Consider the following 15,584-nt stretch of genomic DNA (forward strand, 5'->3'; position numbering starts at 1 on the left):
AGTCCCCATCAAGAGCATAGTATAGTAACATACACTTTTTATTGAAAATAGAATCGAAATTATTTCTTCACCAGTACTTTACTGGTAACTAACCAATTCACTGTTTGCTAATCAGACGCGTCATAAATCCAAGTCGTTGTTATTGATATTGCTATATAAACACTGTACAAACGGAAATATGTTTCTCAAATACGATTATGGACATTTTACCACCGCTATTGCTTAAATATAGATGGATTGATTGCGTTATTCTCGACATCAGAAATGGACCACTCACCGCTGCTGTTGCTGCAAATACAGACGGGACACCCGTGACCGTCAAGTGAAACGCATTCCTGGGGGCAGGTGGCCAGGAATGTCGGACATCCGTTCGCGTTACTGGAAGCACCTGACGTCATCTGGTGGTCTGTTGATGATGACGTCATACCGCTGGAGGGCGCGGAACCTGGATATATATATATATATATTATCTAATCAGAACCTATAATTGTATGTTTTAAAATAAATGCGATCTCGAACAAAGATATTCAGTAACCAATAGTACGTATTATTTTTTTTAAACATCTATATGTTTTACACATTATTTGTGTTGAAAAGAAAACATCATGTTCATGGCAATCTTTATACTTTATAAGTTTGATAAGAAGCAGTTATAAACATTGAAGAACTATCAATATCGTCAAAAATGACCAAACGAGTCTCTTAAAACGCCGCCCGTTTCCAGAAATAATCGAGACGTTTAAAGACAGTTTCCAATGTGTTTGTATGTTACACATGCGCAAACAGTAAGTCCTGAGTGACAGGTCGCATGCCGTCAGTTTATAATAGCATTGATTTTTGGGTCCATGATGTATATAATTGATAAAATACAGTTAATATGATCAATACAAAAAAAAAAGGGAACTACTTTGATGAAATGATATCTAGCCTCACGTAATATTATGTTGCCGTATGTATTCAAGCTCACCAAAAAACAACAAAATGCCGCCATGATCCAGTGCGTTAATTCTTATGTAAATAATAAAGTAACAGTGTACATAATTTATTTAAATGTTTTTTAAATGTTTTTTAAGAGTACGGCCTAACTGTGTAACATTTATATGTATATAATGGATTGAAGCTTGGTCATGGTGGATATTGAAATCAAACAATGCATATGGGTATGAACAATGAAGGAAATCACCTCTAAGAACAGCATTCCAAACATAAACGAATACTACCTGCATTCAACCTACTATTTCCGGAACTAATCGCCTTAACACCATAAAAATGAACTGTTTCGGAAAACAGGATTCCGATTATAACCGAAATACTTCGAGAAAATAGCCTATTTTTGTTTTGTTTTCCGGAAATTACCTGCGTGCCTGTAGTAGTACAGCATACCTATCGACAAACACGATACTAATTATAACCAAATACCAGCCGGAAACAGCCGACTATTTCCGGAACTCACCGGCATGGTGGCAGTTACACACTGGACAGCCTTGCGCGTCCAGACCGAGGCATTCTGCGGTACATCCGGCGGAGAATGCAGGACAGCCGTTGTTGTTCGCCATGGAGTTCGCTGACGTCATCATCTCCAAGGAAGACCCAGTGCCTTGAAACAGAATAAAATATGTACCATTAGATCATGTTAATGTTAATCCCGAATGTTTGTCAAGGCCCGTTCCCGGATGCATGTGACTTTGGTTTGTGGCCACCATACCAGATAGGTGGGGTTTCCTCCAGGCACTCCGGTTTTTCCCACAGCACAAGACCACCAAAATTAAAAAATAATTTCAGTAAGAAGAAAAAGCTGGAAATCGCAGCCATTGTTGACTTATACTGAGACATTTTTGCTAATGAACATCTCTACTCCCGATTCCTGTCCAATCTAAAATCTACAGGGCGCTGGGCAAGAATGCAATCGGTTCCGTTTGACATATAAAAACATTAGATCAATACAAACAATTATAACTTCGCCTTTGAAAAGTAAACACCAGTAGTAGGCAAAACACATCGTCCCCTATTTAAATAGTTGGAACTTTTTTGGCATTGTAACAAAGTTTTACCAAAACTTGTCCGAGACCATCGCCTTCTCGCATCATATGCGAACGCCTCATGGATTATAATACTCATCAATAACTTACCGGAAGAGCTATTATTGCTTCCACTCTGAGCGCCGGAACCAGATCCCGTCAGTGTAGCGCCGCCGGTGAGCGACTGAACACTTCCGGTCGCAGAACCGGAACCAGTTAAAGTGGCGCCACCGGTCAGAGAGGAAGGCGCAGCTACGAATATAAGATGGTGCGATTACAATTAAAATATCTTTATTTTCAAAACTGCTTATAATGAAATACTCTCTTTCGAAGATGTGAAATATATTTTCGGAAAACTTATGTCCTACAAAGTTCATTCCTTCTGAAAATTAAAACGTTCTACCCATTAACTATCCTTTTCTCTTCAAACACAAATATCTTCCTGATCGACATTTCAAATTATTACATTTGACAAATATGGCATAATATATATAAAGCAAGTCACCAGTTGCTTAAACATGCGCATGGGTAGAACAGAAGTTTCGTTTAAAAATAATAAAAAAATCTCGAGAATGTGTTTTACAATCCCTAAACTTCTAGAAAACAGTTTGAAAGCAAAACGCTCTTTGGGTACATGTTTTACCAATTAAGCTAAATTTTTATGTGTTTAAAAGAAATTTATATAAAAAAAAAATCTTATTTAAAAAAAAACACTAAGCTTTTTACTTTACCGCTTGAAGCATTTAACATTTTTAGAATTCTGGGTTATGTTAACCATGATTTCCGATAGGTTGCATTTTTACATGTGTTCAATCCACGCCATGATATTTAAGAGCATTTCTACAAAATTATGATTAGCGTCATTTTAGTCGTGTTTTAAATGCAGTACATTAACTATAAACGAATTATCTCCGACTATGTGTACATACCATTTCCGGTGCAAGTGCACTCCAAACATCCGGCGGCGCCGATGGTAAGGCAGTCCAAGTTACAGTCGCTGGGGAGTTTTGGACACCCAGCCGAATTGTCCCCTAAAATGGAGCAATCCACCTAAACTATGTCAATCCATTTGAGATATTTGATGTTTATGAAAAGTTTTAAATAATTTTAATAAAAAGGAAAAAGAAAAAAGGTCCACCCTGTAACTCGAACCCGGGGCCTCTCGAAGCGAAAGCTTACGTGCTAAAACTACACAACGCAGGATTTCGAATTGTGGGAATGGAGGTTCAAACGATATATCTTTCATATCAGTAATATATATGTACATATTTTTTAAATTATAAATGAAAAGTGTTACAATCGCTTGATTATTTTGCCGATTTCGATTGATGGATATCAGTAAACGAACATATTTGTAGAATTTTTCTTCGTCAGGATTGTTATTTTAGATATTACATTCTGTTTTTAATCTGCGATAAATAAAACGAATACAAATTTGCATTTTGCTTTTTATCTTAACAAACCCGTTCTTAATTGTTCAAGCTACTAGACCCATATGACCACTATAAATACATTTTGTGACCGTTCAACGCAATTTCTGGTACGCATAATTTTTGGAAAGTTTTTGTGGAGTGGTTAATTCCGGGATTTGTATTGCTCATTAACCAGGCATGGCAGAATGACCACCACGTTTTATTTATAATAAGTAACCCCGCTATTCTATATGTAGCAAATAAATAGTGTAACTTAATTGAAATTGTCCTTTATTCAGACTGTGGACTATTCACATAAATCATTAATAAGCAAATGCTTATAACAAAATTAAAGAGCGCAATATCGTAGTCTTCGTAGCGATAATCTACCCTATAGAAGGTAACCACTGTCGTAAAAAGTAAAATATTTCTGAGTTAAGGCTTATCTACAAGTTTAAGCCGCGTTATGGGAAAAGTGGGCTTAATGCATATGCGTAAAGTGTCATCATATAATAGCCTGTGCAGTCCGCACAGGATAATCAGAGACGAAATTTCCGGCTGTATGATATTTATTGATTAAAGAGAGTCTCTTCTTATCGAAAATCCAATTTTGATGGAAAGTTGCGTCTCAGATATTCTGGGTCGATACTTTATGCACACGAATTAACCATCTTTTATTCACAGGGAAAAGTTCGTTTGATCCCTTAAAGTACTTGAACAAAAACTCACGTTAAAATTGCCTTAAAGGGACCTTTTCACGTTTTGATAAATTGAAAAAAAAATCAGATTCCCAAATGTTCGTTGTAGTTACGATATTTGTGATGAAACAGTAATGTGATGAACATTTACCATGCTCTAAAATATCTATTTACGCATCGTTTGCAGATTTAAAAAATGACTATTATAAAGCGTTGCAACGCGAAACGATTGAATAATGTTGAGTGTTCTGTTGTTGTCGTTGTATTTTGTGACACTACGAGGATTGCTTATATAAAGTATAAAATACATCACTTACTGTATGACCACGGTTAGTCGAGCGGTAAAGGCGTTAGACATTTACTCGATGTGTCAGTGGTACTAGACCAATTGAGGGGTACTTTTTTTCAATCTTTAAATATATTCTTATCTTTTTATGGAGCTTTTAAGATCGATTTTTAAAATTTATCAATATAAAGCATTTAATGACAAACTTCAATGCATACTGTGAAAAGGTCCCGTTAAGTAACAGTTTAAGTGTTCAACTAACACGATGTAAGGAAACATGTCGCATTACCTGTTGCAGCAGACGACAAGCTCCCGCCATTCCCGGAAGAAGATGTGTTGTTTGGATTCGGTTGAGCCCCAGTGCCCGGTCCTGTCAGAGTAGCGCCCCCTGTGAGCGACTGAGGACTTCCGGACGCAGTTCCGGAACCTGTCAGAGTAGCGCCCCCTGTGAGCGACTGAGGACTTCCGGATGCAGTTCCGGAACCTGTCAGAGTAGCTCCCCCTGTGAGCGATTGGGGACTTCCGGACGCAGAACCGGAACCTGTCAGAGTAGCGCCTCCTGTAAGCGACTGAGAACTTCCGGACGTAGTACCGGAACCAGTAAGAGTGGCGCCCCCTGTCAGAGATGAAGCCGCGCCAGACGGCTGACCACCGGCACCGGAACCTGTTAAAGAAGAGCCGCCGGAAAGGGATGTTGGCGACCCTTCGAACAATATCGAATTACGAACGTGTTTGAAAAATAGTGAACTGTGACGAAGTTTAAAAAATCATCTTTAAATATTCCTATGTGGCATGGTACAGCACGTTCTCATCAAAACTCTTAATTGTCCCATTATTTGGACTTTCGGTCAATGGTATTTAAGAATCGGGGACACATTCAATTATATATCCCCTTCAAGTATGCCTACTAATTTAATAACCCTACTCATTTTTTAAAGCCAAGCTAGGTCCCTTTCAATCATATACCCTATACAAGTAACCCTACTCATTTATTAAAGCCAAACTAGGTCCCTTTCAATCATATACCATATACTAGTAACCCTACTCATTTATTAAAGACAAACTAGGTCCCTTTCATATTGCATTTTTCTTTATATTTAAAATTTAATTTGCTCCAAATACATAATATTATGTAGAATGTGCATATTCTTACTATATTGTTAAGTCTGAGAATGGTAGGAGTTTGGCGAACAATTATGTGGTATAATCATTTGCTGCATTTTGTATTATCATTATCATGATTTATATTTTCATGTTACAACTATTCCATGCATGAATATGTACCAGTATTTGATATTGACATGTGTAGAACATTTTATCACCATATGAACATTACTCAAACGATATAAACCAAGCAAGTTTTTCGACTACATTTTAAAACCAAATGAACCAACAGTATATGAATGACTCTTCCATATCTGCTGCATAAAAGGGGTCATCGATTTTTGGTACAAAAAAGTTCTCATAATATTGGTATATAATTGGGGGACATTTTTGGATGTACGAATAACAGCTGTTAATCAGGCCTCTTTGCTTATCAACAAAGACTTGAATATTTATTTAAATAATCATCGCAATTCTCTCAGCCACTGTTTTCTCGGTAAATTCGCTTACCACTTCCGGTGCACGTGCACTCCAAACATCCGGTAGCTCCTATCGTGATGCAGTCAAAGTTGCAGTCACTGCGCAGTTTGGGGCAACCGCCATTGTTGTCAACTGTAATAGAAATATCCATTATTGAGAAAACGCACAGTAAGAAGATGATGATGATGAAACTGCTGATGGTTATGGTGGTGTGATTTTGTTTTACCTGATGATGAAGACGACAAACTGCCGCCACTTCCGGTCGTGGAGGTATTGTTCGATACAGCTGAAATTTAAACGAGATCAATTGTTTGTTGCTTCGTAACTATTAACAACTGAACGGCTAAATTGTCAGACCCAACAATAAGTTGAAATCATTAACTTCAAACTATCGCCAGTACTCTCAAAACTTTTAAATGGTCAATACGCTAAGAATGTAAAACATGTATTATTGAACGGAAATAAACAAAGCAAGCGGTAAGATAGTTCAGTAAAACAAGCAAGGAAAATACAGCTGATTTTATTGTATTAGATATCTGTTATCTGTTTGCACATGACACATCGGCTTTGTTCTTTTACCGCTCTTTGCGACATTGACCTCGATTTGTTCACTTGTTTCATGCCTATGACAAATCATAGCCTGTGTTTTTCATTTCAGCCTCGTTTTGGGAAAACCGGGCTTAATGCATGTTCGTAAAGCGTCGTCGGAGATTAGTCTGTGCAGTCCGCACAAGCAAATCTGTTACGACACATTTCCGATTCTATTAAATTTTACTTTTAAAGGAAGTCTATTCTTAGCAAAAATCCAGTTTAGTCGAAAAGTGCCGTCCCAGATCTGGGACTACACTTTACGCATTAAGCCAAGTTTTCCGAGCACGAGGTTCTATAACAAGTTGCTGCAAAAACATGTGGTTCTTAATATGAGTCGTGTTCTGATCTGAGAAGACTGGGCATTATGAATGTGCGTAAAGTGTCGTCCCAGATTAGCCTGTGCAATCCGCACAGGCTAATTAGGGACGAAAAAAATCCGCTTTTATGGTATTTTTAGTTTCAAGAAAGTCCCTCCATAACGAAAATCAAGTTTAGGCGGAAATAGTCGTCCCTGATTAGCCTGTGCGGACTGCACAGGCTAATCTGGGAAGACACTTTACGCACATGCATTAATCCCAGTTTCTCAGAACAAGGCTCAAATGAAGTTGTTGTTCGCCAGAAGAAACATTTTGGAGGACGATACATAGGCTATAGCAGTTAGATGTTTCCTTCATTTGTTTTGCTAAAATGACAAAAATTATTGTTTGCCCTGAAAGTTTCAATAATTATTTCAAAGTTGTAGTCCCGGAACGAAACATGTACACTTGTTTTTCTAGTTGTCATTGTTCACGCCGGGTATGCGAATACTTCGTTGACGGATGGCACTTCACTAACAGAGAACAACAAACGCCACGCGCGAGAGGTAAGTTCCTCTGTTTTATTTAAAGTTATATCCTAAAGATTCGTTTTTAAGACAAGACACATGGTCGAGTTGATAAATGGTGTATCCTTTTGTATTGGGAATACACAATTTCACGGAAGAATGGTACATTTTTGCCCTAAAAATAGAAAATTCGATCGGAAAACAGCATAAACTTAATGAACAGTAAACATTTTAACACAATAAAACTACTTAGAATTATTGCAAGAAATTGTTTGCTATTCCACCATGTAGAGTAATCACTGAGCTTCAAATACTGAAATTTTGATAGTATTCAATGAAATATAAACAAGGATAGTGCATGTTGTAATAGGTTGCATACATAAAGTTGCAGGCACTTTGTTTACCGATAAAGGGCACTTCAGTTTACAGAGACTTTCAACAAAGCGGGCACTCTAATAACTGAGTTTTATCTTCTACTTCCAATGCATTTATTTATATTATGGCTATTCATACGAAACATTTTAAAAATATATTTTTCAAAAATCACATTACTATTTATTTATACTATGTTTATTATAATTGCAATTTTCAAATAAGATAATATTTATTATTAAATAAATGTGTACACAATGAACTTGTTTTTTATTGGTAACTTGAGATTCAGAGAAATGAAAATACAACGGATAATGCGGATCAACACAATCATGTTTAATTTTACTTATAGCAGGGCTCTAGATAACGGTAGTGAAGGGGTCTTTATGAGGCAAATACACATTTGTTCTACATTAAAAAAACGTCAAAAACTAGGTCACGGGGTCACTTAGTGCGTTTTAAACATTCAGCATGGTGTCCGCTCTTTAATTCAAGTAGTATTCATCAGATATTCACCAAACTTGGTCAGAAGTTGTATCTTGATGATGTATAGGCAAAGTTCAAACATGGGCCATGCGGGGTCAAAACTAAGTCACGGGTCACTTCGTGCGTTTTAAACATTGAGCATGGTGTCCGCTGTTTTTGTGTGAAGACAACACGTAAAATATTCTGTGTCAATGCGGCATGTGGGGGTATTCGTCTCGTCTGTTGTTTCAAATGTTTCTTGTTTTGTCTTTTCACAGGATCTGAACCCATGGATAAGAAGACTCTTTCGAAGTATAGGTGCTTCTTTTGTACATCACCTACATACAAAACAGATGAATATTCGGAAATTGTGGAGCATTGTGTTAAAGCCACAAGTGCCAGACTTTAAAATACTAAACTAATGTCCAACAACGAACCGTCGGCGGCATTCATAAGCTCCGATTCACTCATCCTGTAATAAATAATTGTGTCACTTAAATGCAAAATCATATGCAGCATGTGTTGTGTTTATATTTAAAACAAAGACGGATATGCATAACTTTTTACACCACTGTGACTTTACGTTTATTTATATAACGATGACTAGCCGAAATATTCGGGGGGGGGGCGGCCCCCTCCCCCATTATCTACGCCCCTGACTGTCGTGTGATTAAATCGACCCGCCCGTTCTTTTATTGCTATTTTCGTTTACTGGCGTAGGGCCAAAAAGTTCCAATAGAATTTCGGACCTGCATCGCTGCTGATATGAATCTCTGAGAGGCAGTTTAAGCAGAGTGATTATTCGTGACATGCTATCTAATATATAAGTAAATACCCTTAGTACCTTCATTTGGACATAAAGATAAATGCTTTAGATCAACCGTTTAGAACGTAATTTAAAATATATGGTCATATAGATTTTACTCATTAGACATATCCAATTTGTTTAACATTTCTCTTTTACATTTATACCAAATCATAATCATATTTCAAAGGGATAAGAACATGCTTCTGTTATACGTTTTTTATTTGCGTACATACATTTTTATTTATTGCCTGCTTACTTTAACAGTATTCCACAGCGAAATCTGCATTTTTGATTCACAAAAAACGAGTGTGCTATATCTGGAAAAAAGTGTCTAGATGTCGGGAAACGAAGTGCCATTGTTTTTTAGATGATCGGTAAACGAAGTGCAGATGAAAAATAAGCATGCGACTCTTAAAACATTTGAATTTTCTCAAATACATTAGTAAACTAAAATGTAACATGTTGTAACATTAATGAATATATTGATCTTTTATTTCGAATAGTAAGCACGTTCTTGATTTATTTCCAAGTATATTTATTTTGTTAAAATATGTACTGATCATTCAATTCATGCTGATTATCGATGGAATTTTATCGTTTTTTTTAAATAATTCACCGTTTTTCCGCGAATTTCTGTCTTCGCAATACGAAGTGCTATACCGTTAATCACCCAAACAATGTTCTGTGTCTAAAAACCAAATAAACAGAACATAAATACAAAAAAGCTGAAGAACTCACCTCTCGCGCGTGGCTTTTGTTGTTCTCTGTTAGTGAAGTGCCATCCGTCAACGAAGTATTCGCATACCCGGCGTGTTGTTATTTAAGTAAATAATACCAGGTACATGTTGTGACATTACAATTATTGAAGTTCTGGTATTAAACCGCGCTTATTCTAACACTTTGATTAACGAACGGAATGTACAAGCAATATATATGAACATTTATTTAATGACATAGTAAAGAAAAGCTGTTTTGGCGTGCAAACATGTATACATCGGAAAATAAGAGAAGTGTGTCAGTAAACATCGATTGGACTAAATGTAGAACCATCAAAAGTATTCACAATAAACACAATTCATTAAACTCAATGTTCATTATTTATATTGTTATCACGAACGAAAACTATAGATATATGTATTGTAATAGCATTTACATCTTTTTCATTGATATCGATTTAATAAATTAAAATATACATTGCATTTACTGAAATAGAACTGTTAAGGAAAGAACAATATACTGATCGTGCATATCGCGGTCATATGTATATAAGGAATAAGGTTAAGTATTTTCTCAGTCATTTTGATCCTTGCCGAATTGAACATTATTCATGATTACTTGTTTTATGAGGTTTAAAACTTTGTCGATGCTATAAGGTAACACAATTTTGCGATTCGTGCATGTATATTCGATCAAATAAATATTGTTTACGTTGAAACAATTTTAATTTTATAACGGTGAATAACATACATATGGACTACAATGCTGAAGAGATATAATACAATTGAGTGTTTAAGCGCATAAAGCAAAAAAGCGGAAGGGACTGCTACCCGGGCATGAGCACACCAAGCAACCGCGCGTGTCGACCGACGTGCACTCTAGACGGCAATATGGCGGGAAACGCTCACAGCCCAATGCCGTGCTCATGGCGCGAATACCTTGCAATGTCAGCTGACGTCTGTCCCGGACCTCTCTTCGACCTGGAAATTGTAGTGAACACATTAAAGAATTCTGACATGGTATTAATGATTTAAAATAAATCAAAGAGCGCACTGCTAACAGATTCCTCGCTGCAGTTACCCGCCCTACAGAAGATGGCCATTGTCGCCATATGTCAAGGAAATGCCAACCACCGCGCAGAGATAATGACTTATCAGAGCATAAATATACACGGATTGAAACGTTTCAAAATTAAATTCCTTACTGATGTGAACGCATTTTGATTGCGAATGGAGTGTGTTTCGTTTAACAGTATTTGGAGATTATAGCTGCTGGGATTTGGGTACAATATTTCCATATCTGGAATTAATATGAGTTTATAACCTCTTTATTTAATAACCGGTCGAAACATATTTAGTAGTTGATACTACTTGAAGTCCAAACCTGTAGAGAAAACAACAATATAAACCATGAATTATTCCAAAATGTGTAGTATCATCATATGAACGTGGTTTGATATGACGGAAGGGACTTGATCTTGGAACAAGCCGAATGCCTGCGTTATTGTTTCAATGCCATTACTGGTGCATGAGTATAACATTTAATCACACCGCTTCCTGTCGGAATGATTATTATAGCGTCAAAAATTCTTTGATTGAGGTATTTTAGATTATCATAACTGATACAAATAATATATAAGTGATTGTTATTTTGTGAACTTGGCCCACGACTATTTACACATTTTTGTAAAAATTAACGAACTATTGGCGAAAACATCGCATACTAAAAGCATTCGAACCAAGCGAGAATATGGGCTTTATTTTAAATCATAAATTGAAAATTGTATAAAAATTATGTTCAATTTCAACCTTCGAACAAGTATTATTACATGATTTTGTCATGAGGTACGGTTACAATGCTAAAACTATGCAGGAGAGAAAAACAGTAGAGACCAATGTGTGGAGTTTTGTTAGTAGAGTGACGAACTGTTGGTTCGTTGGTACTATTCTTGTTTTTGTATGTGTTGTTTTATTATTGAGATTCTTCCTATTTGAAAGAGCACGAGTACATTATTGTTTTTTAAATTTACTCAGAAATTCAATATTGGAAGAAAGTTGCTATGTTTAACAGTCCTTATTTTTTTTAAACAAATTGATTTTTTTCGCGTTTCTTTTGATTATTTTAGACAAAGCTCACATTGACACTTCATCGAAAACCCGTTTACGTATAGATTTAGACACTGATTTTAACCCATTTATGCCTAGTGGAATCTCCCATCCTTCTAAATTGGATCAATTTATTTCCAAAATTAGGCATGTTTAGTATATTTATTTCTATATTTAAACTATTTCTTACAGAAATTCCTTGAAGCAAACAGCGCAGACCCTGATGAGACGCCGCATCATGCGGCGTCTCATCTGGGTCTACGCTGTTTGCAAAGGCCTTTTTCTAAACACTAGGCATAAATGGGTTAAAACGCTTTAAGTGTTCACCTATGCCGGGTCCGGGGTCGCATTTACAGACGGGACAGCCGTGTTCGTCCATCTCTACACATCCTATGGTGCAGTCTATAGGCGGGCACCTTTGGGCATAGACCGCCAACCCTGGGGATTGAATGCGAGGGTAAGACGGTGACCTCCAGATAGGAGGGTACATGCGGAAAAACTCTATGAATGTGCATTCGATACATTTAACCTTTGTACATTTTAAGTCAGGTATTATAACAATACCCATTAGAAATTTTAGATTGGGTAATGGTCCACATCCAAATACTGGCAAAATCACTCCATAGGTAAATGTTTAAGCGCAATTTAGATCTGGAATGGATTTTCAAAGTTGAACATGTTCCATATCTCTTATAAAATGGATTTCCAACCATAGAAAAAGCCAAGCAATCATTGTGAAAAGATGGTAAAATTCAATTGCAATCATAAAAAAATGTATGGGTGGTTATACGTGATAGTTTTGTACACAGTCGTGCATTACCACTTCAATCTTCTGTTATATTCGGTATCGTTTTTGTTGTTCTTAGACTTTGACTGCAAACCCTTTTTGTAAAATAAAGTATTCTTGTGCATGTAATATAAAACAAATCGCAATGTCAAAAAGAAGTCAAACACAACAGCACGTTTGCACCCTTTTATGCAAAAAGTGTATTTCAACACCCCTGCACAATTTCCTCTTTAAATAACGTATGGGTATGATTACATTTTTCCACTCAAAATCTTAAATCAAGTTCTCAAATATAGAATTGTTTGTTTACGGTTATACTGTTGACACATTTTGCACATCTTACTAGACATTTACTAATAACTTACCTTCAGTCAATATGAAAACACACACTGCGGTCCACAATATTGTATACTTCATTTTGTTTATTAACACTTTAGTATGTTTTGTTCCAACAAGTATTGCCTATTTGTCCTTAGAGTGGTATTGAACCTAAGGAGCACGAAACACGAAAAAAAAATCGAAAAAAGTAAATAAAATTTCTCATATAATTTTTTTCTTCTAATTCAAATGCAAAAACAAATAGTTATATAAGCATCTCGTCTTCAGTCTTCGAAAACTGAAAGTACCATCAAACATCTGTATAAGACCGGAAGTCAGTAAACTACGTCATATCCGATTGATACGAATATTTTCGTGGATCCGATTGGTCAAAAAGGATAAGAACGTGCAACGAGTATCTGATACAAAGACTATAATAAAAGAACATTGCATGGTATTTATCGTTATGTTGATAACCATGCAGACAGACATGTTGTTTTTCAATGTGACAGGTTTTTTAAGTAATTGCTCATGGATCTTACGGAGTTTAAGGCCAAAAGTAGGTCGACTTATAAGTCCAACCCATAGTTATGCATTGGTTTACAGTCCATTACTACATAAGAAACACGTTAAATAAGCAAATGCCAACCAGATGATTAGTGCAGAAGAATTATCTGACTTATCTTGTACTAAATGGGCACAAACTCTTGAATCGAAGTGGTGCGAATTTTTTAAGAGAATACATTCCGCAGGAAATAAAAGAGCACCACGCCATCGAAATAAAAATGCTATGCGTTCTAAAAGGCATCGATTCTTATGAGTAAATGACGTTTAACTCACACAAAAAAGTTTCGTTTTGATGAAGGCATTTATAATATTTTTGTTTTGGGGAACCTACTTGAGGCGAAAGTATATTGTTCTGTACACTGTTTTAACGAATGTAGTGTACTATTTCGATTAAATTCAGCGTCGTTACCACCTTCCGAGTTAATATTATTTTTTATAGAGTATTACAAAATCATTTTTTAAACCGATTAAAACGCGTTTGTTTATTTGTTTGCTTTTTGTATTGGTAAGATGTCCAAATTAAACGATGATAACAGAATTGATTAAATTTGAAGTATTAGGAATTTAAGGATTAACAAAACATTAAAAGGCTCTACAGTCTCAGTTATTGTTAAGCAGAATAAAAAAAAACACGTATTAAGTTCTAATTGTTGAAAGGTTTATAACAAGAACGTCTTATATGCAAAAGCAAAAACACGACCGTTAACCCAAAACATTAAAATATGCTCAGCTGCTCGACTACCGTTTATCTATCAACGTGTCTCGGGACAATTCCGTGAGTTTTGAAAAGGTGCACATGATAAGAAGCGTGTATTTTGGATGCTAGTAAGTACTACAATCGCCCAGTTGTCGAATATTTAAAGGCCGTTTTTCATAGGAAGACGAAAACCAATTTAAAATATATCTCATAGATTCCAACAATATTGTATAAACTTTATAGTCAGACAAGCGAAACACAACAATAAAGATCCACAGCCCGAATGATCCCCACGCTCGATGTTCCATATTAAACCTACATGTATTTTATTTTAGCTCGATTGCATTTAAAGATCTTTTTTTATTTGAAACAGAATCAAGTCCGTTTATTGGGCCTAGAACCAGTATTTGGTGTCTTGGGGGGGGGGGGGTCAAAAGAACGCTACCACAGTTGACATCGAAACCGTGACCTTCCGGTGGCTTGGCGGACATCATATCCATTACACCACGGCTTAATTATTTGCTTCCAATTGTGTCGGATTGTTATACCACTGAAGAAAAAAAGCTTTCGAATATCTTTTAAGTTATCAGTATTTCGGACTTTTTTCCCAATTTTTATAGTTTTTTATAGTTTACAAGAAAAAGAACATTCATTGCCGTGTTCACAAATACAAAGATCTGTGAACAAGGCTGTTTATCAAACTTCATGAATTGAAATGTTATCTCATGAAATTTAGTAGCACCTGCCCATGTCACGATGTATTACGTGATAAAAATGGAGAGCACAATATTCCGCAAGCTTTACAATTATGTCGCTATGATAAGCTAATAAAAGAAACTGAAGATTAAAAAAGCGCAGAAGACACTTATGTTGTTGCCTTTATTGTGTAACAATATATTCGTTATTAAGCGTGTATTGCTATCACGCGTTTAAATCACATTCGGGATCGTCTTCGAAAGTGTCTATTAGAAACGCTGAGTAAACGAAATATGGTTACCGTTTATACAGATTTAACACTAAGAGTTATATTGATACACCTTTTTATAGAGAACTAATTCTTTTTTATGCAGGATTCCAGTCAGTAAATCGACATCATAATAATGTTATAATTATTAGCATACAAATAATAGCACATCTGTATAGGAGTTGTTTAATTGTTTTCAACATATTTCATGCTGAATACGCACGTTCAATAAATGTGTATGGATGCAGTACACCCTATAGACTTCATATGTTATCTTACATTCTCCATTGAAAAATAAAAACCAATGTAGATCAAAATTTTCATTTTTTCTTACTAATTGGAACCCTAGGTCTAGATTGCTGTTCCTCTATG

At 35.9% G+C, this 15,584-nt stretch overlaps 2 protein-coding genes across 7 annotated transcripts in view; one reads left to right on the plus strand and one right to left on the minus strand.

Moving 5' to 3' along the window:
• Positions 1-13,301, minus strand: part of LOC127869411 (uncharacterized transmembrane protein DDB_G0289901-like) — a 28,958-nt gene extending 15,657 nt beyond the window's left edge. For 2 of the 6 annotated variants that reach the window (XM_052411962.1, XM_052411957.1), the window contains exons 1-10: positions 13,032-13,301; positions 12,207-12,317; positions 10,713-10,754; positions 6,225-6,284; positions 6,029-6,130; positions 4,704-5,117; positions 2,948-3,049; positions 2,130-2,270; positions 1,454-1,597; positions 278-445 (exon numbers count right to left, since the gene is read on the minus strand). In XM_052411962.1, the coding sequence (XP_052267922.1) occupies positions 278-445; positions 1,454-1,597; positions 2,130-2,270; positions 2,948-3,049; positions 4,704-5,117; positions 6,029-6,130; positions 6,225-6,284; positions 10,713-10,754; positions 12,207-12,317; positions 13,032-13,083 (1,336 nt within the window). In that variant the 5' untranslated portion in view covers positions 13,084-13,301. The remainder of the gene's footprint in view (positions 1-277; positions 446-1,453; positions 1,598-2,129; positions 2,271-2,947; positions 3,050-4,703; positions 5,118-6,028; positions 6,131-6,224; positions 6,285-10,712; positions 10,755-12,206; positions 12,318-13,031) is intronic. The other 4 variants (XM_052411961.1, XM_052411958.1, XM_052411959.1 and 1 more) reach the window with 4 other exon arrangements.
• Positions 1-15,584, plus strand: part of LOC127869415 (uncharacterized) — a 470,973-nt gene that overhangs the window by 176,996 nt on the left and 278,393 nt on the right. The window lies entirely within an intron of this gene.

Source organism: Dreissena polymorpha, chromosome 2 (assembly GCF_020536995.1).
Source record: "Dreissena polymorpha isolate Duluth1 chromosome 2, UMN_Dpol_1.0, whole genome shotgun sequence".
NCBI classification, from domain to species: domain Eukaryota; kingdom Metazoa; phylum Mollusca; class Bivalvia; order Myida; family Dreissenidae; genus Dreissena; species Dreissena polymorpha.